A 26,468-nucleotide genomic window follows, 5' to 3' on the forward strand; every position below is an offset into this window, starting at 1 on the left:
CGCCGGCCTCCGCCTCACGACCGGACGCGCCACGAGTGCCTCCCTCCGCGGCACCGCGCCTCGCCGTCGCCTCCAGCGCCGGCCACCGCGCGCCTCCCGCCGACGCCGACCTCCGCGCCCGCTCGCCGGATCCCGCAAGCCGCTATCCCGCCGGTGACCCCAACCGCCCGACGCTCCTCCTCGCCCCAGATTCGCCTTCTCCCCGCTGCAGCTCCTTGTTTCGGCCCTCTTCGGCGCCCTCCTCTCGCCGGAGCAGCTCCCTGGCGCCGGAGCCCCGATCCGCCGCCGTTCGGTCATCAGGAGGACGACGACGCACAACACCCCGACCGCGTCGTCAGCTACGTGGGCCCCGTGGTCCGGCCCAGATCCGCCGGCCCACCTTGCCTCTTTCCAGATGGGCTGAGCCCATGGTGAGCTACCCCTCAAAACCCGCCCGTGCGCATTTTGTCTATTCTACGCTGACCTGTTTTTCTGCCAAGTCCCTGTCTGTGATATTTTATGCCTCTGTTCATCATGCCATAACTCCTTGCACATTGCTCCGTTTTGCGTGTATGATATATCAAAATGTTTGTTGTGAGATGCTCTTCATTTTGTTCCATTGTGCCATTCTCGTTTGAGTCCATCTTGATGCCCTAAATGCTGTTCCAAGAGTGCTATGTAATGTTAGTTTCAGATTCTTATCAGGATTTGGACATTTGTCATTTTTGCCATGTTTAATGTGTGCCTCCTATGAGCATGAGCTCGACATGAGTTTTGAGCGACATCATGCCATCTTCACAGCGGTGCCATCCATGTATTTTTGCGAGTCCTGTAGTGAGTGCATCAAGCTCGTGAAGTAGGGTACTTGTTGTTACTGTTTTGCTAGGCTGAATCTGCTATGAGGATGTTATGTAAACCTGCTGCTACAAGTCATTCTATGCATAATCTGGAGATGTTCACTAAGGATGTTTTGTTATACATGTCATGCTCTATCCATCTATGCCCCTGGTTGAATTTATAGCTTGCTGTAGCTTGTTGTAATCTTGCTCTCAAATTGCTAAATAATGTTGCTGTCAGCCTGTTAACATGAAGTTCAGTTTTGCCATGTGTTTTGCTAGTGATTCATGCGCCCTATAAACTTGCTCTTGCTATTCTTAGATTCATAAACATGTATTATTACTGTTGGTCACCTTCTTATGCCATGTGTTGCTCTTTGGTGAGTGGTACAAGCTCACCAACATGCCTACTTATCGTTGTTCCTGCCATGTATGAATCTGTCATTTCATTTGCCATGTTTGCATGGATGCTACCATGTTTTCTGTTGATCTTTGGAATTAGTTCAGTAAGGGAGATTTGTTCTTTGTCTTTAGTAACAACATGCCATGCTTAAGTTTGCCATGATAGCTTTCTGCAACGTGTTGTCTGATAGCTTTAAACATTGCAACCTGATGTTATTTTTGCTAAGTCTGAAACTGTTATTATTTGCAATCTTGTCATGTCCTTTTGAGCATGTTCTAGTGATTTCTGGAGATAGCTCAGTGTTCATGTTTTTTCATGCTTTACCTGTACATCACGTCCATGCCTTTTGTTCTTATGTTGAGCTCTATAGCATATTGTTTCGATGCTTGCTAGATGCCTAGTTGCTGTTTTGGACAGCTTGTCCTTTAAACTTGTATAGAGTGTATGTGTTGAACCGTTGCTCCGTTTTGAGTGTGCTCTATATGAAACTTGCTTGGTTTTGCATGAAGTTTCATATTATCATGTTGCATCCTTGTTTTGAGGTGTTTGCTTGATGTTTGTATGCATTTAGCATCAATGCCATGTTTAGCTTGTTTTGCTCATATCTTCTAGGCCGTAGCTCCGAACTAAATGAACCTTATATGTAACTTGACTAGAATCTTGTGTAGATCATCTTGGTGCATCTTTAACTTGCTGTTTAACAACTTGAACATAAGGTTTATGCAGTTCTGGACCAATTTCAAAATTTGCATATGAGGACTTACCGGAATTGTTATATGTTGTTTCCGGCCTCATTTAACCTTGCTTTGATGTGTTGTTCTTGTATGCATCATCTCTTGCCATGAGTAGCTTCATGTAGCCTTGTCATGCATCATACTTGGTCGAGCATCATGTCTTGTTCATGTGTGGTGTGTTTACTATGTTGTGTGCTTCTTCTCGATAGCTCTTGTTTCGTTGCGATCGTGAGGATTCGTTCGTCTACACTTGGTTCGTCTTCATCCGTTTGTCTTCTTCATGGACTCGTTCTTCTTCCTTGCGGGATTTCAGGCAAGATGACCATCACCTTGAATCTCATTACTATCATTGCTATGCATAGTTGCTTCGCTCTATCGCTATGCTGCGTTACCTACCACTCTTTTATGAAGCCTCCCAAATTGCCATGAACCTCTAACCTTGACACCCTTCCTAGCAAACCGTTGCCTGGCTATTTTACCACTTTGCTCAGCCCCTCTTATAGCGTTGTTAGTTGCAGGTGAAGTTGAAGGTTGCTTCATGGTTGATAGGATTATGTTGGGATATCACAATATCTTTTATTTAAGTTAAGCATATATATACTTGGTAAAGGGTGGAAGGCTCGGCCTTATGCCTGGTGTTTTGTTCCACTCTTGCCGCCCTAGTTTCCGTCATATCGGTATGATGTTCCCGGATTTTGTGTCCCTAACGCGGTTGGGTGATTTATGGGACCCCCTCGACAGTTCGCCTTGAATAAAACTCCTCCAGCAAGGCCCAACATAGGTTTTACCATTTGCCTACCACCTATACATTTCCCTTGGGAGTAATTAACCCGAGGGTCATCTTTATTTTAGCCCCCCCCCGGGCCAATGCTTGTCTAAGTGTTGGTCCAAACTAGAGCACCGTGTGGGACCATCCCTTGGCAACTTGGGTTACGTCGGTACCTGTACGTTTCGCTTATCCGGTGTGTCCTGAGAACAAGATATGTGCGACTCCTATCGGGATCATCGACACATCAGGCAGCTTTGCTGGTCTTGTTTTACCATTGTCGAAATGTCTTGTAATCGGGATTCCGAGACTAATCGGGTCTTCCTGGGAGAAGGAATATCCTTTGTTGATCGTGAGAGCTTATCATGGGCTAAGTTGGGACACCCCTGCAGGGTTTGAACTTTCGAAACCCGTGCCTGCGGTTATGTGGCAGATGGGAATTTGTTAATGTCTGGTTGTAGATAACTTGACACCAGATCTGAATTAAAACGCATCAACCGTGTGTATAGCCGTGATGGTCTCTTTTCGGCGAAGTCCGGGAAGTGAACACCGTTTTGGGTTATGTTTGACGTAAGTAGGATTTCAGGATCACCTCTTGATCATTGTTAGCTTCACGACCGTTTCGTTTGCTCTCTTCTCGCTCTCTTTTGCGTATGTTAGTTGCAACCTCATCACTTTACCCCTTCCTTTCCCATTAAGCTTTGCTAGTCTTGATACCCATGGTAATGGGATTGCTGAGTCCTCGTGGCTCACAGATTACTACAACAGCAGTTGCAGGTGCAGGTGGTGCGATGATCATGACGCGAGAGCGATGTTTGCTTGTTTTGGAGTTCTTCTTCTGCTTCTTCTTTGATTAGGGGATAGGTTCCAGGTCGGCAGCCTGGGCTAGCAGGGTGGATGTCGTTTGAGTTTCTGTTTGTGTTTCATCTGTAGTCGGATGGTGCTCTTATGTAAGATGATGTTGTATTCGTGTGGCACTGTATGCCTTTTGTATGTATCCCCATCTATTATGTAATGTTGATGTAATGATATCCACCTTGCAAAAGCGTTTCAATATGCGGTTCTATCCTTGGTGGGACCTTCGAGTCTCTTTAGGATAGTATCGCATATTGGGCGTGACACCCTACCCCTCTCCCTCCTCGTCTCTTGCGGTGCTTGGCGAAGCCCTGCTGGAGTGCCATGCTCCTCCATCACCACCACGCCGTTGTGCTGCTGCTGGACGGAGTCTTCCCCAACCTCTCCCTCTCCCCTTGCTGGATCAAGGCACGGGAGACGTCATCGGACTGCACGTGTGTTGAACGCGGAGGCGTCGTTGTTCGGCGCTTAGATCGGAATCAACCGCGATCTGAATCGCTACGAGTACGACTCCTTCATCCGCGTTCTTGTAATGCTTCCGCTTAGCGATCTACAAGGGTATGTAGATGCACTCCCCTTCCCCTCATTGCTAGATTACTCCATAGATTGATCTTGGTGATGCGTAAAAAATTTTGAATTTCTGCTACGTTCCCCAACAGCCACCATGTTGCACTCTCGAGATTGACATCCAGGGACGGATATGAGATGATGCGCAGTGGTATTGTTTTTATTTGGAAACTCGATAAATCCCACCACCTGAAAAATAAAATGAGGACATAAACCTAAATAATTAAAAATAGATTGACAAATTAAGAGCCCCCGAAGTTGTGCACCTCCAGATCAGACAAAGGAAAAACAATTGGTTTTTTTAGGAATAAAAATATTTTAGTTGCACTTTTGGGCCTTTTTGCGAAAATGTCTAAGGTCATATATTAAGTATCACGGGTTCATACGGACACACCCATATAGAAAGATAAAATTACATTCAAAATCCTGAGGGTGTCGAAGTCTTCTTTCTCGTGCACCATCAATGGCACGCCATGCCCATAGCTCGATGCCGCCTTTGGGCCTTTGGCGTGGGGAAGCAGCGGCCGAAAGTCATTAGTGGAGACCAGCAGACGCCAGCGATCGCGATCTGCCAAGCTAATGGCCGCCCCGAAGAAGAAAAGTCGGTAAGGGTGTCTAGAGGCTTAGAAAACCATGAAAATTGACTGTATCAACCGGAATTCTAAACCGACAGGGTCCTGGAAAACCAATTGGAGACAAGGTTCCACACATCCTCCGTTGGCGAGAAACAAACTGCCTCAAAATGAACAAGGATAGACGAGGAGAACATTATTCCTACAATGAGGCAACGCCGCCGCCTCATCGCCTCACATCAAATACGAAAACTCCCTAAAGAAAACCGGAAACAAATCACCCATGTGATTGTATGACTAATTCAGGGCTGATGTCTAGCTCACTGTCGTCTAGAATCATGCACCGATGACCTCTTATTTGATGATCTAGCCAGGCGAGGCCACCAATGAAGATCGTCATTTGGGATCCCTCTTGCTGTCATCGACTTCACCAGCGCCTCCATCGAGCACAGCCTGACAAAGACCGCCACTCTAGCATACATCTCCTTTGTTGTCCCACAACAACCCGTTGACACCTCCTCGGCAGCCCCCTCTCCCCACCCCAATAGGACCTCCCCGCTGGCAAGAGGGAGAGACGTCGGGTGACGGCTAGGATATTTGGTGCCGACCAAGATCCTCTCTCTCGTACGAAGTGTTATGTGTGTTTATTTGCACACGTTTTCCCCTTGTGCCTATGATACGAATTGGCAATAAACTTTGTGTATATAAGCCCTTAAAAACTCTCAACCTCAGACCTCCAGCGTGCAACAGAATTGCTCAAGGTTCCATCCTGTTGAGTATAATGTTTATTAGGAAAGACGAGATAGATTAGGATTTGTTCTGACTTGTCTTGTACTCCAAGTAAATCATTGTACTCCTATATATATGCCTACGAGGCTCAAGCAATATATCAACTATTCCACCAAATCTCTTTCTCCCTACTAACATGGTATCTATCGCAAGTCGGTCCTAAACCCTAGCCGCCGCCGCTTCCGCACCTGCGCGCCGCCCCCGGGGCGGTCGGCCTCCATGACCGCCATCGGGGGCCGCGCCGCCCGTACCTAGGGTTCGTCCGCCGGCCGTGTTGATCGGCTGCCCTAGAGAGTCTTTTTTCCCGATCCTTTGATTAGGGTTTTCTCTCTCTCGCCAGTCGCTTTGATCGGCGTCTACTTTTTGGTTTTCCGGTCTATATGATCCGGTTTGCGTCGCCCACCGCCGCCGTTGACCTCGTGCGCCTCTACTCCAACACCGGCGTGATTTGCCAGCTTCTTCACCGACTCGGCGGCCTCGTGCGTCGCCCGCGCGTCTGCCCGTTGGTCGCCCCGATGCGGCGGCCTCGCGCGTCGTCCACACATCGGTCCGCCGGTCGCCCCGACCCGGTGGGCTCGCGTCATGCGGCGGCCCTTCACCGCCGCCGTTCGCGCGACGACTCGCCCGTCGATCTACGCCGGCCGTCACCGCCCTGCTCTGACTGGGAATCCTGCATCACCCCGACCAGGCGGCCTCGCGCCATGCGGCGGCCAATCATAGCCGCCCTGCCGCCCGCCGCCACCGGCTTCATCTCGGACTCTGCCGCCACCACGTCTTCATCGAGCGGCGTCCCCGACCTCGCGCGCGATCAGCTTGATCACCCGCTCGCCGCCGTGATCCGCCTCATCTACGCCGCGCGACCGACCTGGCCCGTCAGTTACGCGCGCCTCCGCAGGTCCCGTGAAGATCGTCTCCGAGTTCAGCGCGCCCCTCCGCCGATCGAGCAACGGGCTGCTGCTGCGTCGCCCCGTCGGGCCGCAGCGCCGTCGCCCCGTGGTTCTTCTCCCGGCTGCACCGCCCCGCGTCACCGCTGCGTTGCCCCTTCGGGCCGTAGTGCCGCGGCCCGCGGTCTATCGCCGCCCCGAGGCCGTCCGCTCCAGGCCGTCCCCGTGGCTGCACCGACCCTCGCGCCGCCGCTGCGTTGCCCCGTCCGGCCGTAGCGAGCGTGGCACGCGGTCCACGCCGCCGTCTCGAGGCCGTCCACGCGGTTGCACCACCCCGCGCTCCGCCGCTACGCCGCCTGTAGCACCGCGGCTCGCGGTCCCTGGGACCGTCCCGAGGTCTTCCGTCGTCGCCCGACCTGCCCGCCGCCGCTGCATCGCCCCTTCGGGCCGTAGCGCCGCGGCCCGCGGTCCACCGCCGTCCCCGCGTGTCGACTTCCTGTGGCATGCGCCGCACCACCTCCTTTGGCGCGGGAACGCCACCGTCCGCACCGGTCTTCGTCACGCTGCCAGGTTTCTTCACCTACTTCGAGCATCGCCGCCGCGCTCATAACCTAACCGCCGCCGCCGCCGTCAGGCTGCCGTCGCCGCTCTTCTTCGGCCGCCATCGCCGCTACCCCCGTAGCCGCCGCCGCCCGTCCACCCCATTCGTCTTCATCCAGCACCAGCCCGTCGCCAGTGTCGCCGTCATCTACCCCGACCGCTTCATCTACTCCGACAACCGCGGGCGACATTGGCCCCGCGCCGATTGGCGCCGCAACCGTCGTCGAATCCTTCTCTGCTGGCCTCTCCGACTTCTTCGACATGGTGTACAGCTTGTGCAGGTCCCAGTCTATGCATGCCTGGTGCTGGCAACACCGCCGCGTGCCTTCGTCCACGACGTGTCCCTGGGCCTGGCAAGCCTGGCGCGGCGCTTCGTCAACTTCGTCTTCGTCCGTCTACGCATTCCCGGTGCTGGCAACACCGGTGTGTGCCTTCGTCCACGATGTGTCCCCGGGCTTGGCAAACCCGCCGCGACGCGTCGTCAACAACATCATCTTCCTGGCGCACCCCTACTTCGACACCACTGCGCCAATGCTAACTCGGCGCCCCCTTGCGCTCGCGGCTCCACGGCGACTTCCTCGACACCGGCCACCCTGACTCGACATCGACCACGGCATTCTTCGCACAGCTACCTCGACCACGGCTCCACCACCCACACTCTCGGCTACCTCGACAAACGGCACAAAGGGTTGTCGCCTTGCTTGAGCAACCTCGTCGGTTGCCACTCCAGCCACGACTCCGCGATGCGTCGACCGTTACGACTGTGGGGGGTGTTCGTCGGCTTGCCTTCGGATTCTTCTCGAGTCTCACCGTCTGCGTCGCTACCGTTGTGACTGCGGGGGGATGTTGAGTATAATGTTTATTAGGAAAGACGAGATAGACTAGGATTTGTTCTGGCTTGTCTTGTACTCCAAATAAATCATTGTAGCAATATATCAACTATTCCACTAAATCTCTCCCTCCCTACTAACACATCCAAACGGAGACAAAAGGAAACGAGAGGCACGGATGATGATCATCCACCCGAATAACCTCATGCCGCGGAAAAGAACAAGGAAGGAGAAGAAAATTATGAGCGGATGCCTCGACCGCTCCGCTCGCGAAGAAACCCAAACAGCACGGCATACCGCAACATAATTTCTTCCACCCACTCAGTTGACTGACCAACGGAAGACTCCAGATTTCCATCCCAAGTCGTCTCATGAGAAACTTCTTCTCCGGTGACCACCCGCCTCTCGACCATCGACAAGATACATTACTACAAGCGCACTCTCTCTGCGACCAAACCCCCTAGCCAGACCAGTTCGTCCCACCATGGTCGCCGCACCGGCAGGCCCGGGAGGTGGAGGTGCGCCCCTCTCTCCGTGCGCCGGCTTCGTCGCGGACTCTTTGATCCTCCCCACCCGGAACGCCAGGCTCTTCGCGCCGGTCTTCGCGCTCGTGCTCGCCCACACTTTCGTCTTCCTCGCCGTCGCCGTCCACTTCGCCCACGAGTACGCCCTGTCGGGCCCCACGATCTGGCTGCACCCAGCGGCGCTGCTCGTCCTCCACCTAGCCTACCTCGCCAGCAAGCTCGCCACGCAGGCCGCCGTCGCGCTCGCCGGCTGTGCCACGCTCTGCGGCGACCGGCCGCGCTCGCTCGCCGAGCTCGTGCGCGGCACCCCCCGGCCCCGTGCCCTCTTCGCCGGCGCCGCGCTGGTCGCCGTCGCGGAGCTCGCGTGCACGGCCGTCCCGGCGTATTATCTGGACTCTTGGTACAGGTACAGCTGGAGCCACTCCGACACCGGCGGCGTGGAGTCGTTCGTGCAGGGCGTCCTGCTGTTCGTCTTCCTCGCCACGCTCCTCTTCCGCCTCTGCCTCGCCGCGGTCTTCCCGGTCGCGGTCGCCGCGTCGGCGACGGCGGCGACAGAGGAAGCCGGCGACGGTGGTGGCGGCGCGAGCGCGGCCGCTCATCTCCAGCGCGCGTGGCGGCTCATGACCGCGGCCGCGAGCTGGAAGGAGGCCGCCGTGCAGGTGGTCGTGGTGAGCGTCGTGCTGCCCCTGGCCACCTACCCGGTGTACGCGTTTGCTCTGGACTGCGGGCAGGGCGGGTGCGTGCTTTTGCTCGGCTGGATGTACGGGTTCCTTCTGCCGTCCGCCGGCGTGCAGCTCTACTCCACGGTGGCCGCCACGGTGTTCTACCACCGGTGCATGGAGCAGCAGCGTCATGAGCTTGCCATTCCACTGACGATGAAGGTCATGAAGCTAGGAGGTACCCCGCTAAATTCTCTGAAATTGATTAAGGGTGGGATCGCCTGAAGAATCTATGATGAATAGCAATCTGCTCTGAATCGCCTGGAAGGAGCTCGGGTGCAAATTTGTGGCTATGTAGATAGTGAAAATGGCATATTAGGCACTCTAGCTTTGCTCAGGTTTCAGTAAAATTTCTAGGTCCGCCATTGGTGAGCAGATTTTAGTTTCAGCTCAATAAGGCATTAATATCTCCCTCCTCATGGAACCGCTTGTCAGAGTTGCAATCCAAACTTCAAAAGTCGTGTTGCTCATCCTAAAAAATTCTCATGATCTATATGACTATATAATGACTGTGTTGTATGAAATAAGTTGAATGATCATGGCATAATCATAGAATCTTGAGAAATATGCAATGCGGTTACTGAAAATTGCAGTTTGTGTTCAGTGCAGTTCTCACTGTCAGGTTTTTCGAGGAAGGCCATCATTCACTTAAAATCGTTAGTATTTGTGTTCAATGCTCTGTATTCACTGTGCTTCTCGAGTCAGCAAAATTTTACAATGCTCCCAAACAGGGGCTTGGAATGATTTGTTTCCAAAGCTTGATACCTGGACTCGGGCAGTTAAAGCAAATTGTTCAAGAGATCAGCTAAAGAATTTGGGTTGGTCTTTAGAGAGCGACGCAAGAAAATACTGAACCGAACCAAAACCATGGAAAAACATTGGTCACAGAAACAAAATCAAATGGAGCCTACACAAGTTCCACACAAATCAATCCAGAATTCCAGATAATCACTGTCATAGATCAATCCAACAAGCTCCTTGATCGCCATTATCTGTATCCTTCATCTGCTCACGAAGTCGCCTCCGGCAGCTCCAATTGATCGCTCATATAGCTGCTCCAAGGTTTTCATTACCCGTTCACAAGCGCCCTTGTTCTGCGACCCCATGCACCCTGGTTTGTTTACCCTCCTTTTTGCCAGTCAGCTTAACAGTTTTTTTTTCAGTTGGCCTGGCAGCTTCCTTTTCAGTTCGTTTGAGCTGTTCTGGTGCCCCTGCATCAAAGAGTACATATAGCTCATGCTAGTAAGAAAATGGTCAAGAGCAGTAACTGATTTCTCTTTTCCATCGACGAGAAAAGTACCCTGTTGTCAGTTATTAGCACAAAAATCAGATGCGCGGAAACCTGCAGCTAGAATATAATCACTTGTCCAGGTTGGCTTTGCTGAAATTTCTTAATTTCTTCTTAAACACAACTCAAATACTTTCTCTGCTGGCCTTGCCAGGAACAGGTTGACCACAGTTTCTTGCTGTCGGAAAAATGAGCAATTTACCGAATGATTTTATTAACAGAAATACTAGATAAAGCATGACTAATATAGCAGAGATAAAACAATTCATGCAATCTGACAGAGAGAAGGTAAATTACCGAAAAAGGCTTTCGCCCCGCATTATAAATAAAGCAATGAAGAGAAGGTAAATAGCATCTGCATATACGAAATAGAACCGAACACGTGTAGAGCAAACATATGTTTCTGCTGGCCTTGCCAGGAACAGGGTGAACACTCTTTCTTGGCTGTTTATCGTCTAGCTAGCATTACAAGCATATGTCCTAAATGCAAATGTATAGTTTCTCTCAACTTGTAAGAACTTCACCACCAACATTGAAGGAAACTGAGAGATGTGGACTTGTGAGTCATCTATTAATTAATTTCCACAAAGGTTAACTGTGCACAATCATACAAGAATGGTTGTGTGCACAAGCACAAGACAAATTCAGCAACTTATTTCTATTGGATGATTGCCAGGATTTGTTGAAACAGCTGATACAGAACTGAATATTCATACGATAGTCGGTCACAAAAATATCCAGCAAGCGAGTAGCAGCAGCAGTACACAGAAGTTAATTAATTACCTGCATTCTTGCTCAGATATCTGCAGATCTCACTGGTGTAGAAGTTGGGAAAGAAAACGAAGCGCTTCTTTACATCAAGTTGGGCTACTCCTCGCAGGGTTTTGTTCCTCACATCGATAGCAATCATGAACTCCATCTTTTCCATGATCCCATGTTTGGTGCTAGAAGCCAAGTAGACAATATCGTCGTCGTCTATGCTTATGGTGGGGAACGCCATCTGAAGTTTTTGCAACGTTGGCGTGGTGTGGCTGCCGCTGCTGCTCAGCTTAGACAGCAGGTCGCAATGACCTGGGACACTGCCCGCGTCCATGGTGACATCTTTGACTGAAAGTTGACAGTCAGGCTGCCACTCTGCAAATGAACCATCACCATCCGTCGCCGGTGATATCGCCATGCTCCATGTTTTGGCCTTCCAGCCACCAGGGATGACCTTGGTGACGCTCCGCTTCCACCGCACCCATTCCAGATAGGAATCAGGGGCCTTGCTGTACACCTTCGTCGGTGACCAGATCTCCATCTCGATGTACTTGATGGTATCCTTGTGCCGACTGATGGAGACGTCCCGGATATAGTTGGGCTCGGCTAAGTTGAGGAGACAGTCCCAGTTTCCCCTCGCCGGCACCGGCAGCGGGATGTCGTGCACTATCACTGGCGGCTCCACGAGCACGTCGTAGACGAGGATGCCACGCCAGAGGTCTACCCAGGCGACCGTGCCGCGCTCGCCGCCCATCGTGATCGTCTTGGCCGTCTCGTGGTACGGCCTGTCTTCTTCCGACACTTCGACGGGTAGCGGGACGAGCTCGTCCACTGACATGGACATGGGCACGGTGATCCACCCCTCGGAGTCGCAGGAACGGTACAGGGCGCTGATGTTGTTGTGGACGCGAAGGAGCACGAGGTCGGCTTCGGTGGCGACGACCCTGGGCTCATGGCGGCGGTTGTAGTCGAGGCCGGGGCAGGGGAGGCACAGGTAAAAACAAATAAAAAAATAAAAAATAATTTGATAAAAATTATTTTGAAAATAAAAAATAAAAAATGTAATAAAAAAATTTATTGCGAATATAAGATGAAAGCTTTATTGATCAAGATGGGATTCTGTGACGCCTTTGTCTCGTCGTTGAACACAAACGAAGTACGCGAAGTTGCAGCTATGGCGAACTTTAATCTAAACAAAATCCAAAGTCTAAACGGTGCGCTAAGGGCTGTATATATGAAGGAAGAGAGGGGGAATTTCGTGGGTAACCTGGATCGGCAGGCCGGTGCTCGTGGCGCCCCTGGCGGTGGTGGCGTTGGGACGGTCGGCGATGTAGCACCGCAGGTCGATGAGGACAGCGCCGTCGTAGCCGTCGCACTCGAGAAGGGTGGGCGGAATCAAGGTGGCGGCGGCGGCCATCGTGGGGGAGGAGGGGAGGAGAGGTCGGATGGACCGATGGAGAAGTGGGGTTTGGCTATATACCCGCGCAGTTTTTGTGGGAAATATAGTGCCACGTGAAATACATGAATTATACTTCCTCAATTCCTAAATACGGAGTACACGGCAAAAGGAGAGAGTACTTTCATAAAAAGAACAGATAAGATGAACTTTTAAGGGAAATAATTCATTGTTTTTTATCCCATAGAAAAGAAAATGCTTCCAACAATTTTTTCCTTTCGTTTACTTCAATCAAAAAAGGTAGGTCATAACACAGATTGAATTAGACCTTACTTAATCACTCATCACTGGAAAAAGTAGAGCGATTTCCTCGCAAAAAAAGCTATCGGCCAATTAGACGAGCCGCCCCGATCTCTTGCGACCTGACACCATCATGCCCTTCTGCCTTATCTTCTTCTCCAAGAGGTGCATTTGTGGCCACCCGTTGTCTTCCCAACTGCTCACGAATCAATCTCTCTCTCGTCGCCTCTTTCCACATAGCTTCCCTTTTCTTCCCCCATAGCAGAGCACGGTGACAAGCGCTTCATAGCCGCCCGCTCCTAGAGGACAGGGGCATGGCTGTGGCAAAACGGGGAGCGGTGCTAGGTGGGGGCGCAAACGACGCTTGCAGGCCGTGATGCCATTGCGGGCGAGGTTGCGAGCAAAGCACGGGGTAGGTGAAAGCAACGTCGCCATTGATGAGAGCCTAACACGGGAACTATGATGGTAGTGGGGTATGCTAGAACCAACAACACGGTGTGGTGCGATCGACGACGTGTGATACTGTAACCAGAGCGCGGTTGTGTTGCCGAAGCTGCGACTGAAAGCGTGGGATGCTGGAACCAGTAGTGCGGCATGCTGCGACCGACATGAGCCAAAGTTGCGACCCGGCGGCGGCGTGGGATGCTGGAACCCACAACAGCGCGTGCTGGGAGCTGTGACCAGCCATTGGGTGTAACTGTGATGAAGGGGCCCGAATGCTGCAACCGGGCGTGGTCGACGCAAGAACCAACATCCAGTGGTGTTGCAACGACGACAGTAAAAATGCAAGCGTCAACACCAATGTTGCGGAATGGCAACTAATAGATGCCAGCGGAGCTCGACGAGCCGAGGAATGGCGGTGCTACGAACCCATGGTGGGGTGGGGTTGCGCAAGGACAAGGACGACGCCACGACGTCATGAAAAATGTGTGAGGACAAGCCCGTTCTGGGCAGGGTTGCTCAAGAACAAGGACGCCGCCACGACGACATGAAAAATGTGTGTGGACAAGGTTGCCCGAGACTGTGCGAGGGGGCAACAGAGTTGGGAGCGAGGGTGCCAAGGCCACATGACTGTGGGGCAGGAGACGCGTGGGCAACGAGCTCCCGGTGTCGCACGAAAGCCATGGCGAGGTGTTGCATTTGCGGCATGTATAAGAGGTGGAAGATGGGAGGGAGAAGGTTGGCGACAATAACCTGATCGGACGGCGACCGGGGTGGCACGGCCGGTCACCTGGCGCTGAGCGCTCCCTGAATTTATGAAGTCCAAGACCCTTTCGGAAACTTAAAATGCATGACCAATTAACTTTTATTGACCTTGGATACAGTACAACAGAATGTACGCAATGCAGTAATTGTGTTTAACTTTCATTTGTTCTGTGATAATGGTGAAAGAATATTTTAAATTCTAAAGATGTTCAACTAAATCACGAGGAACTGAAGTGGCAAAAGTGGAGTCTATTTATTTTCTATCAATCTTTCCGTTGTTTTATGAGAGGCTCTCAGAGCTACAAGAATTTTGTTGGGCAACCCATTGCGGGCCAGGTTAAGCAACAACACGCAATCTTCGTCTTTAAAGGCCCAGTTTTACTCTCAACCTTCACTATTTTCTGTTGGGCTGGGGCGGAATATCCTATTTGACGAGAGCAACTAATTGACGAGCGCTTCTTCGGGAGCTTCGCAACGATTAGCGTTACTTGACGCTCTCAGCCATTCGCCACTTGTCGCGCTCTGGGCGCTCCCTTTAATTTTTTTTTATCTTTTCACACGCGTTTTCGGCTTTTTAAACGGGTTTTTTCTGAGGGTTTTTCGACGTTTTGGTTTTCCACCCGTCTTCCCAAGTTTTTGACCACAAAAATTCTTTTTTTTCGCAAAAAAAAGCATTTTCTTTTTCTTTCGTGAGAGCCACGGTTTTGCTTTCGCGAGAATCACAGTCGTGCCTCTTGGACACGAAAAAATATGGTTTTTATTTTTTTCCTTCCGAGAGAGTCACGGTTTTGCTTCCGCGAGAGGCACGGTTGTGCTTTCGCGAGAGTCACGGCCGTGCCTCTCGGAAACAAAAAAAAAACGTGTTTTCTATTTTTATTCGCGGGTCACGGTTCTGCTTTCGCGAGAGTCATGGCCGTGACTCCTCGGAAACAAAAAAAACACATTTTTTGTTTTTTTTTTCTTTCGCGAGAGTCACGGCCGTGCCTCCTCGGAAACGAAAAAACACTTTTTTGTTTTTTTCTTTCGCGAGAGTCACGGTTTGGCTTTCGGGAGAGGTACGATTGTGATTTCGTCGGAGGCATGGGCTTGCCTCTTTCAGAAAGGGAAAAAACCCGTGCTCTCGGTTCGGTTTTTTCGTCTGGTTTTCTTGTCCGGTTTTTTTCGTGAAAAAAAGTTCGTCAAAACCTATCAACATTGAATCTAGTTTTAAAGATCTCAACGCGAGGAATCCAATGGCGAAAGCGGTTCGAGATTTGGACGCACTGTTTAAGAGATAAAATGTTTTGAATAAACGGATCTACGAAAAAAAGGAAAACTACCAGGTTGCGACAAGTGGCGCACATGCAGCGCGCCACTTGTCGCAACCCAGAGAATTTGGAGTGATCTGCGCAAAGAGTACTCCTTAATTAGTGATTTTGTTATTTGACGCTCTCTACGTCAAGCTGTCGAGGCTTCTCATAAGAGCTGCTGATCGAACTATGAACTGGCCCATCCGCGTTTCTGGTTTTGGGAATCTTCTAGAGTTTGCCAGCCGGTTTTTTCAGACTTGGGAAGCTTCTAGAAGGTTCCCTAAACCAGTTTTTTCTTTCTTTTTGATTTTTGGTTTTTCTTTTTTACGTTTGTCTGTTTATTTTTCTGTTTTCTGTTTTTTCTCTGTTTCTTATTTTTGTTTATTTTTTATTTTTCAGTTTTTTTCTTTTTCAAAAAAGTTCATATTTCAAAAATTGTTCCTAAACTTTAAATAATTATTCTCACTTTTAAAAACGTGATTATTTAAAACAAATGTTTGTGTTTCCAAAAAAAATCATATATTCAAAAAATGTTCGCATTTTAAACAAAATGTTCTGGGCTTTAAAAAATGTTCCCTTTTTAAAAAATGTTCGGAATGTTTTTATTCAATTTTGTCAGGACGTTTCATATAATGATCGGGAATTAAAAAAATATATACCTTTTTCAGAAAAATGTTCATAAATTTACATAAAAAATTGTTTTCATAATTTTGTTCACGTATTAAAAAATTGTTTGTGTCCAAATTTGTTTGGGATTTTCAAAAAATGTTCTCCATTTCAAAAAAAATCAAAAAATTCAAATTTTGTTTATGATTTTAAAAATTGTTCCTGTTTTGAAAGAATAATCACAAATTTCTTTACTGCTTGTTCAGGTTTTCTTACCCTTTTTTTATCTTATTCCTTTTTCTGCTTATTATCTCCTATTCTTTTTCGTTTTAAGAACATTTCACAGTTTTAAATATGTAAAAAAATCATGTTTTCAAAAAATGTTTGAAAACTTAATAAGTATTCTCGTTTTCAATTTTTTTTTCAAGTTTGAAAAAATGGTTTCGTTTCAAAATTTGTTCATGAATTTCAAAACTATTCACGTTTTCATATTTTGTTCAGAGTTCGAAAAAATGTTCCCTTTAGCAAAAATTGTTCACATATTCAAAAATTGTTCCCTTTATCAAAACTTGTTCACATATTCATAAAATGTTCGAGTTTTTTATTTTTCTTGTCAAATTTGAGAATTATTCACTTGTAAAAAAATCACGTTATTTTAAATATTTGTTCGAGTTTGGAATTTGACAAAATGTTCGGATATACTAAACTAGTGATAAAACAAGAAACTAAAAGATTCGATTCCAAGATTTAAAGATATACCTTCAAACACTCACCTCCCTGGTAACGGCGCCAGAAAAGAGGTTGATGTCTACTATGCAACCTTCTTCTTGTAGACGTTGTTGGGCCTCCAAGTGCAGATGTTTGTAGGAGAGTAGCAAATTTTTCTCAAGTGGATGACCTAAGGTTTATCAATCCGTGGGAGACGTAGGATGAAGATGGTCTCTCTCAAACAACCCTGCAACCACATAACAAAGAGTCTCTTGTGTCTTCAACACACCTAATACAATGATAAATTGTATAGGTGCACTAGTTCGGCGAAGAGATGATGATACAAGTGCAATATGGATGGTAGATATGGGTTTTTTGTAATCTTAAAATATAAAAACAGCAAGGTAGCAAGGGATAAAAAGTGAGCGTAAACGGTATTGCAATGTTAGGAAACAAGGCCTAAGGTTCATACTTTCACTAGTGCAAGTTCTCTCAACAATAATAACATAACTAGATCATATAACTATCCCTCAATATGCAACAAAGAGTCACTCCAAAGTCACTAATAGCGCAGAGCAAACAAACAGATTATTATAGGGTACGAAACCACCTCAAAGTTATCCTTTCTGATCGATCTATTCAAGAGTCCGTAGTAAAATAACATGAAGCTATTCTTTCCGTCCGATCTATCATAGAGTTTGTACTAGAATAACACCTTAAGACACAAATCAATCAAAACCCTAATGTCACCTAGATACTCCATTGTCACCTCAAGTATCTGTCGGCATGATTATACGATATGCATCACACAATCTCAGATTCATCTATTCAACCAACACAAAGAACTTCAAAGAGTGCCTCAAAGTTTCTACCGAAGAGTCAAGACGAAAACATGTGCCAACCCCTATGCATAAGTTCACAAGGTCACTGAACCCGCAAGTTGATCAGCAAAACATACATAGCAAGTAGATCACGTGAATATCCCATTGTCACCACAGATAAGCACATGCAAGACATACATCAAGTGTTCTCAAATCCTTAAAGACTCAATCCAATAAGATAACTTCAAAGGGAAAACTCAAACCATTACAAGAAATTAGAGGGGGAGAAACATCATAAGATCCAAATATAACAGCAAAGCTCGCAATACATCAAGATCGTGCCAAATCAAGAACACGAGAGAGAGAGAGAGATCAAACACATAGCTACTGGTACATATCCTCAGCCCCGAGGGTGAACTACTCCCTTCTCGTGATGGAGAGCGCTGGGATGATGAAGATGGCCACCGGTGATGGATCCCCTCTCCGGCAGGGTGTCGGAACAGGGTCTTGATTGGTTTTTGGTGGCTACATAGGCTTGCGGCGGCGAAACTCCCGGTGCTCCTTGATGTTTTCGGGGTATATGAGTATATATAAGCGAAAGAAGTCGGTCAGGGGAGCCACGAGGGGCCCATGAGGGTGGGGGAGCGACCAGGGGGTAGGGCGCGCCCTGGACCCTCGTGGCCACCTCGTTGCTTCCCTGACGTCCACTCCAAGTCTCCTGGATTGCGTTTGTTCCAAAAATAACTCTCCCGAAGGTTTCATTCCGTTTGGACTCTATTTGATATTCCTTTTCTACGAAACACTGAAATAGGCAAAAACAACAATTTGGACTAGGCCTCTGGTTAATAGGTTAGTCCCAAAAATAATATAAAAATGCATAGTAAAGCCCATTAAACATCCAAAACAGATAATATAATAGCATGGAACAATAAAAAATTATAGATACGTTGGAGACGTATCAAGCATCCCCAAGCTTAATTCCTGCTCATCCTCGAGTAGGTAAATGATAAAAACAGAATTTTTGATGTGGAATGCTACCTAGCATAATTCTCAATATAATTTTCTTTATTGTGGCATTAATGTTCAGATCCAAAAGATTCTAGATAAAAGTTTAATATTGACATAAAAATAATAATACTTCAAGTATACTAACAAAGTAATCATGTCTTATCAAAATAACATAGCCAAAGAAAGCTTATCCCTACAAAATCATAAAGTTTGGTCATGCTTCATTTTCGTCACACAAAATTCTCCCATCATGCACAACCCCGATTTCAGCCAAGCAATTGGTTCATAATTTTTAACGTGCTTCAGCCTTTTCAACCCTCACACAATACATTAGCATAAGCCATGTACATAGCACTATGGATGGAGTAGAGTATGATGATAGGGATTATGTGAGAGAACAAAAAGGGAGAAAGTCTCATATTGACGTGGCTAATCAACGGGCTATGGAGATGCCCATCAATTGATGTCAATACGAGGAGTAGGGATTGCCATGCAATGGATGCACTAGAGTTATAAATGTATGAAAGCTCATCAAAAAGAAACTAAGTGGGTGTGCATCCAACTTGCTAGCTCACGAAGACCTAGGGCATTTTGAGGAAGCCCATCATTGGAATATACAAGACAAGTTCTATAATGAAAAATTCCCAGTAGTATATGAAAGTGACAACATAGGAGACTCTCTATCATGAAGATCATGGTGCTACTTTGAAGCACAAGTGTGAAAAAAGGATAGTAACATTGTCCCTTCTCTCTTTTTCTCTCATTTTTTTCTTTTTTCTTTTTTCTTTTGGTGGGCATTCTTTGGCATCTTTTCTTTTATTTGGGCTTCTTTGGCTTCTTTTATTTTTCATAAAGTCTGTAGTCTTATCCCGACTTATGGGGGAATCATATTCTCCATCATCCTTTCCTCACTTGGGACAATGCTTTAATAATGAAGATCATCACACTTTTATTTATTTACAACTCAAAAATTTACAACTCATTGCTTAGAACAAAATATGACTCTATGTGAATGCCTCCGGCGGTGTACCGGGATATGCAATGAATCAAGAACGACATGTATGAAAGAATTATAAAGGTGGCTTTTCCACAAATACGATGTCAACTACATGATCATGCAAAAGCAATATGACAATGATGGAGCGTGTCATGATAAACGGAATGGTGGAAAGTTGCATGGCAATATATCTCGGAATAGCTATGGAACTGCCATAATAGGTAGGTATGGTGGCTGTTTTGAGGAAGATATAAGGAGGTTTATGTGTGATAGAGCGTATCGTATCACGGGGTTTGGATGCACCGGTAAAGTTTGCACCAACTCTCAAGGTGAGAAAGGGCAATGCACGGTACCGTAGAGGCTAGCAAATTGTGGAAGGGTAAGAATGCGTATAATCCATGGACTCACATTAGTCATAAAGAACTCATATACTTATTGCAAAAGTTTATTAGCCCTCGAAGCAAAGTATTACTACGCATGCTCCTAGGGGAAGGGTTGGTAGGAGTTAACCATCGCACGATCCCGACCTCCACTCATAAGGAAGGCAATTAAAGAACACCCCATCCTTCAAATTTGTCACACAACGTTCACCATACGTGCATGCTACGGGACTTGCCAACTTTAACACAAGTATTTCTCAATGTCATAATTACCCAACTAGCATGACTCTAACATTACCACCTTTATATCTCAAAACAATTATCAAGTATCAAATTTATCATAGTATTCAATGCACTTTATATGATAGTTTTTATTATACCCAAATTGGATGCCCATCATATTAGGACCAATTTTATAACCAAAGAAAATTACCATGCTGTTCTAAAAGACTCTCGAAATAATATAAGTGAAGCATGAGAGATCAACAATTTCTATAAAATATAACCACCATCGTGCTCTAAAAAGGATATAAGTGAAGCACTGGAGCAAATGACAAACTACTCTGAAAGATATAAGTGAAGATCAATGAGTAGTTGAATAATTATGCAACTATGTGAAGACTCTCTTACATTTAAGAATTTCAAATCTTGGTATTTTATTCAAATAGCAAGCAAAACAAAACAAAATGACATTTCAAGGATAGCACACATCATGTGAAGAAGCAAAAACTTGGGTTCAACCGATACTAACCGATAATTGTTGAAGTAGAAAGGTGGGATGCCTACCGGGGCATCCCCAAGCTTGGATGCTTGAGACTTCTTAAAATATTATCTTGGGGTGCCTTGGGCATCCCCAATCTTGAGCTTTTGTGTCTCCTTAATTCCTTTTATATCTCGGTTTCCTAAATCTCGAAAGCTTCATCCACACCAAACTCAACAAGAACTCGTGAGATAAGTTAGTATAAACCAATGCAAAAACCTTATCATTTTCTACTGTAACAAATCACAAAAATTATTATTCAACATTGCATACTAAGTGTATGTGCATATTTAATACTCCTATCCTCAAATACAATCATTAAACAAGCAAACATATGCAAACAATGCAAACATAACAGCAATCTGCCAAAACAGTATAGTCTGTAAAGAATGCAAGATTAATCATACTTCCCTAACTCCAAAAATAATGAGAAAAATACTACACTGTAGAAGATTTATCAGAGCTCAATATGCAAAAAAAATTCAACATTATATCATTCTCTGACTTTTCTAGGGAATTTTTGCAACAGCGGTAAACTTTCTATTTTGAAACAACAACATGTATTCTTGCAAAATAAGCATGGTAAAGGCTATCCTGGATATTTTTATTGAAAATATAGATGCAAAACATTATTATAAATAACATCAAGAAAATACTAACAAAAGAAAATGACGCTCCAAGTAAAACACATATCATGTGGTGAATAAAAATATAGTTCCAAATAAAGTTACCAATGAATGAAGACGAAAGAGGGGATGCAATCCAGGGCATCCCCAAGCTTAGACTCTTGGTTGTCCTTGAATATTACCTTTGAGTGCCTTGGTAATCCCAATCTTAGGCTCTTGCCACTCCTTATTCCATAGTCCATCGAATATTTACCCAAAACTTGAAAACTTCACAACACAAAACTCGATAGAAAATCTCATGAGCCCCGTTAGTAAAAGAAAATAAAACCACCACTTTGGTACTGTTGTGAAATAATTGTAAATTAATATTGGTGTAATATCTACTGTATTCCAACTTCTATGTGGTTCATACCCTCCGATACTACTCATAGATTCATCAAAATAAGCAAACAACACATAGAGAGCAGAATCTGTCAAAAACAGAACAGTCTGTAGTAATATGTATCATTCGAATACTTCTGTAACACCAAAAATTCTGAAATAAATTGGTGGACCTTCATAATTTGTCTATTAATCATCTTAAAGAACAATCAACCTAAAAGCACTCTCCAGTAAAAAATGGCAACTAATTTCGTGAGCGCAAAAGTTTCTGTTTTTTATAGCAAGATCAGAAAGACTTCATCCAAATCTTCCCAAAGGTTCTATTTGGCACAAACACTAATTAAAACATAAAACCACATCTACCAGAGTCTAGATGAATTATTTATTACTAAACAGGAGCAAAAGCAAAGGAACAAAAATAAAATTGGGTTGCATCCCAACAAGCGCTATCGTTTAACGCCCCTAGCTAGGCATGATGATTTAAATGATGCTCACATAAAAGATAAGAATTGAAACATAAAGGGAGCATCATGAAGAATATGACTAGCACATTTAAGTCTAACCCACTTCCTATGCATAGGGACTTTGTGAGCAAACAACTTATGGGAACAATAATCAACTAGCATAGGAAGGCAAAACAAGCAAAGCTTCAAGATTTTCAACACATAGAGAGGAAGCTTGATATTATTGCAATTCCTACAAGCATATGTTCCTCCCTCATAATAATTTTTAGTAGCATCATGAATGTATTCAACAATATAACCATCACATAAATCATTCTTTTCATGATCTACAAGCATAGAAATTTTATTACTCTCCACATAAGCAAAATTCTTCTCATGAATAGTAATGGGAGAAAAATCAACAAAATAACTATCATGTGAAGCATAATCCAATTTAAAATTAAAATCATGATGACAAGTTTCATGGTTATGTTTATGCTTTATGGCATACATATCATCACAATAATCTTCATAAATAGGAGGCATGCTTTCATCATAATAAATTTGCTCATCAAAACTTGGGGGACAAAAAATATCATATTCATCAAACATAGCATCCCCAAGCTTATGGCTTTGCATATCATTAGCATCATGGGTATTCAAAGAATTCATACTAACAACATTGCAATCATGCTCATCATCCAAAGATTTAGTGTCAAACATTTTATAGACTTCTTCTTCTAACACTTGAGCACAATTTTCATTTCCATCATTCTCACGAAAGATATTAAAAAGATGAAGCGTATGAGGCACCCTCAATTACATTTTTAGTTTTCTTTTATAGACTAAACTAGTGATAAAACAAGAAACTAAAAGATTCGATTGCAAGATCTAAAGATATACCTTCAAGCACTCACCTCCCGGCAATGGTGCCAGAAAAAATGTTGATGTCTACTACGCAACCTTCTTCTTGTAGACGTTGTTGGGCCTCCAAGTGCAGAGGTTTGTAGGACAGTAGCAAATTTCCCTCAAGTGGATGACCTAAGGTTTATCAATCCGTGGGAGGCGTATGATGAATATGGTCTCTCTCAAACAACCCTGCAACCAAATAACAAAGAGTCTCTTGTGTCCCCAACACACCCAATACAATGGTAAATTGTATAGGTGCACTAGTTCGGCGAAGAGATGGTGATACAAGTGCAATATGGATGGTAGATATAGGTTTTTGTAATCTGAAAATATAAAAACAGCAAGGTAGCAAGAGATAAAAGTGAGCGTAAATGGTATTTCAATGCTAGGAAACAAGGCCTAGGTATCATACTTTCACTAGTGCAAGTTCTTCAACAATAATAAAAAAATTGGATCATATAACTATCCCTCAACATACAACAAAGAGTCACTCCAAAGTCACTAATAGCGGAGAATAAACGAAGAGATTATTGTAGGGTATGAAACCATCCTAAAGTTATCCTTTCCGATCGATCTATTCAAGAGTCTGTAGTAAAATAACACGAAGCTATTCTTTCCGTTCGATCTATCATAAAGTTCGTACTAGAATAACACCTTAAGACAGAAATCAACCAAAACCCTAATGTCACCTAGATACTCCATTGTCACCTCAAGTATCCCTGGGCATAATTATACGATATGCATCACACAATCTCAGATTCATCTATTCAACCAACACAAAGAACTTCAAAGAGTACCCCAAAGTTTCTACCGAAGAGTCAAGACGAAAACGTGTTCCAACCCCTATGCATAAGTTCACAAGGTCACTGAACCCGCAAGTTGATCACCAAAACATACATATCAAGTAGATCACGTGAATATCCCATTGTCATCATAGATAAGCAAATGCAAGACATACATCAAGTGTTCTCAAATCCTTAAAGACTCAATCTGATATGATAACTTCAAAGGGAAAACTCAATCAATTACAAGAGAGTAGAGGGGGAGAAACATCATAAGATCCAACTATAATAGCAAAGCTCGCGATACATCAAGATCGTGCCAAATCAAGAACACGAGAGAGAGAGAGAGATCAAACACATAGCTACTGGTACATACCCTCAGCCCCGAGGGTGAACTACTCCCTCCTCGTCATGGAGAGCGCCGAGATGATGAAAATGGCCACCGGTGATGGACCCCCCCCCCCCTCCGGCAGGGTGCCGGAACAGGGTCCCAATTGATTTTTGGTGGCTACAGAGGCTTGCGGTAGCGGAACTCCTGGTGCACCTGAATGTTTTCGGGGTATATGAGTATATATAGGCGAAAGAAGTTGGTCAGGGGACCCATGAGGGGCCCACGAGGGTGGGGGTGCGCCCTGGACCCTCGTGGCCCCCTTGTTGCTTTCCTGATGTCCACTCCAAGTCTTCTGGATTGCGTTTGTTTCAAAAATAACTCTCCCGAAGGTTTCATTCCGTTTGGACTCCGTTTGATATTCCTTTTCTGCGAAACACTGAAATAGGCAAAAACAACAATTTGGACTAGGCCTCCGGTTAATAGGTTAGTCCCAAAAATAATATAAAAATGCATAGTAAAGCCCATTAAACATCCAAAACAGATAATATAATAGCATGAAACAATCAAAAATTATAGATACGTTGGAAACGTATCATCTGGAACGATCAATTTCTGCCACAATGGGGGAGAGTTTTGCCTATCCTCATTACGGCCCACCAGCTATGAATAGTTCTCCCCCTCAAAAAGGAGAAAGCTATGAACAGTTCTATCACTTTCCTGATGTGCAGAGGCCATGTGGTGCAGGTGAGGTCATCAAGAAAGTACTACTTGATAATTTCGACAAACTGCAAGTCCTTATTATGATTCCTTTTATGGGCAAAAATCTCTAATGTTTTAGATTTTCCATTACTAATCCTTTATGTACTTTAGTGTTCCTAACCCTTCACTAACTTTTGGTGGATTATTCTTATGGATTATTAAGTTATAATAATAACTAGGACTATTCTAGTAAGGAATTCCATATCGTGAATCCTTTATTCTTGGCGCCTTCAAGATATGATGACTAATTAAAAAATATCAACCTTGGGATAAAGAGTTTACACTTCCTATGTTACTTCCACTTTTTTCTTGTACATTGGAAATGAGATTTTTTTCTTTTTACTACAAATTTATAAGCTGTTTTGTTTCACTCATATAGCTATCTAGTTTAACTTACCAACCCAAATACTAAATAAGAAAAGGAATATAAATAGTTAATGAATTTTATAGGAAAAAGATCATATTTTAACGAATCACACGTAGAGATATTGCTAGCACACAAAAAGTTAATGTACCGGTCTTCTATGATAGGAATGGGGTATTTGGAAAAAATTGTTGCTGCATCCTGGTCATGGATAGATCACCCAGATTCGGGTCCATAAGCAGTGACAATCGCCCTATTAAGACTCACTTTCACTACGGCTCCAATGTGTTCTGTTCCCTTAACCAAGCCACTGTCTATGAGTCGCCGGCTCATTCTTGAACAAGCACGCGGCCTAGAATGAAGCACCACATGAAGCGATGTGTTTTTGAAGGCAGAAATTGATAGTTCCAACATGTGTAGAGAAGCAGTGGAGAAGACGAACATCTAGTTGTAAAGATTGTTTTTGTTTGGGTATTGCCCTCGATGTATTCAAGCTAGGAATATATGTCAGGGCGGACAAGGGTGTGTGTGGAGATTTTTTTTGAAAGTACGCTTAGACATATCATATTTTTATAAAAGTCAAAATTTCAAGTACAAGAGAGCTACAACTTGTTTTGAACTACAAGTGTAGTATAACTCCACACCCAAGCTAGTCCGAAGACAGACACCACAGACAACACAAATACAAAGCAGAAGCGCCTATCCAAAACTAAGCAACAACACCACGTCACGACCAACGCCGGTCACCTTCGAAGACGACTCCAACTCCAACTGAACATCCCTCGTCAACACACCATATATCAACCCTTGATGCCTAAAAGAAGGTGGCAAGTAGATGACATGACTTGGTCGGTCCAAGGAAAGCATCGTCTAGGACTCACCGGCGACGACGTACATTGTGCTCCATAAGCTCATTCTTGGACAATGACGAGCACCGGAGTAGCACCACATAGAACCTCAGGTAGTGTGTCCTAATATGATGCTCCCAACGGAGGAACGAAGACGCCGCCATCGGACCAATCCGACTCTGAACCAACGCTTTCTTCCAGAGACAACTACCAACCCCAAGTGAAAGCGAGGAAGATGCCGACACACTCGATGACGCCTCCAAGGAGGAAAACGACACCCACGAGCACCATCGCCAACTGCACAGGTCGGAGACTGGCAAGACTTTCGTCGGTATAGTCGCGCAACTCCATCCCTGCCACAGGATTGGCACAACCTTGTCCAAATTGGTTCACACTAGTGCCGCCACAACACCTCATCATCGTACCCATGAAGTCGTGGTCCACCAACA

At 45.5% G+C, this 26,468-nt stretch overlaps 2 protein-coding genes across 2 annotated transcripts; one reads left to right on the plus strand and one right to left on the minus strand.

Moving 5' to 3' along the window:
- The first annotated feature begins 8,158 nt into the window (after nt 1-8,158).
- On the plus strand, nt 8,159-9,638 carry LOC119278279. The gene has a single exon (XM_037559641.1). It carries the CDS (start codon nt 8,300-8,302, stop codon nt 9,281-9,283), a length of 984 nt encoding a protein of 327 aa, XP_037415538.1. The 5' UTR covers nt 8,159-8,299; the 3' UTR covers nt 9,284-9,638.
- Nucleotides 9,639-11,121: 1,483 nt separating this feature from the next.
- Nucleotides 11,122-12,522, minus strand: LOC119279912. Its single transcript, XM_037560976.1, has 2 exons — nt 12,373-12,522; nt 11,122-12,102 (listed from the first exon to the last, which is right to left on the minus strand). The coding sequence occupies exons 1-2, from the start codon at nt 12,520-12,522 to the stop codon at nt 11,122-11,124; spliced, it is 1,131 nt and encodes a 376-aa protein (XP_037416873.1).
- Nucleotides 12,523-26,468: the final 13,946 nt, after the last annotated feature.

Source organism: Triticum dicoccoides, chromosome 3B (genome assembly GCF_002162155.2).
Source record: "Triticum dicoccoides isolate Atlit2015 ecotype Zavitan chromosome 3B, WEW_v2.0, whole genome shotgun sequence".
Lineage (NCBI taxonomy): Eukaryota > Viridiplantae > Streptophyta > Magnoliopsida > Poales > Poaceae > Triticum > Triticum dicoccoides.

Coding starts and splice junctions, on each gene's coding strand:
- LOC119278279 (XM_037559641.1), top strand. CDS start 8,300: ATGGTCGCCGCACCGGCAGGCCCGGGAGGTGGAGGTGCGCCCCTCTCT.
- LOC119279912 (XM_037560976.1), bottom strand. CDS start 12,522: ATGGCCGCCGCCGCCACCTTGATTCCGCCCACCCTTCTCGAGTGCGAC. Junction 12,103..12,372: donor GCACCGGCCTGCCGATCCAG/GTTACCCACGAA, acceptor TTTATTTGTTTT/TACCTGTGCCTCCCCTGCCC.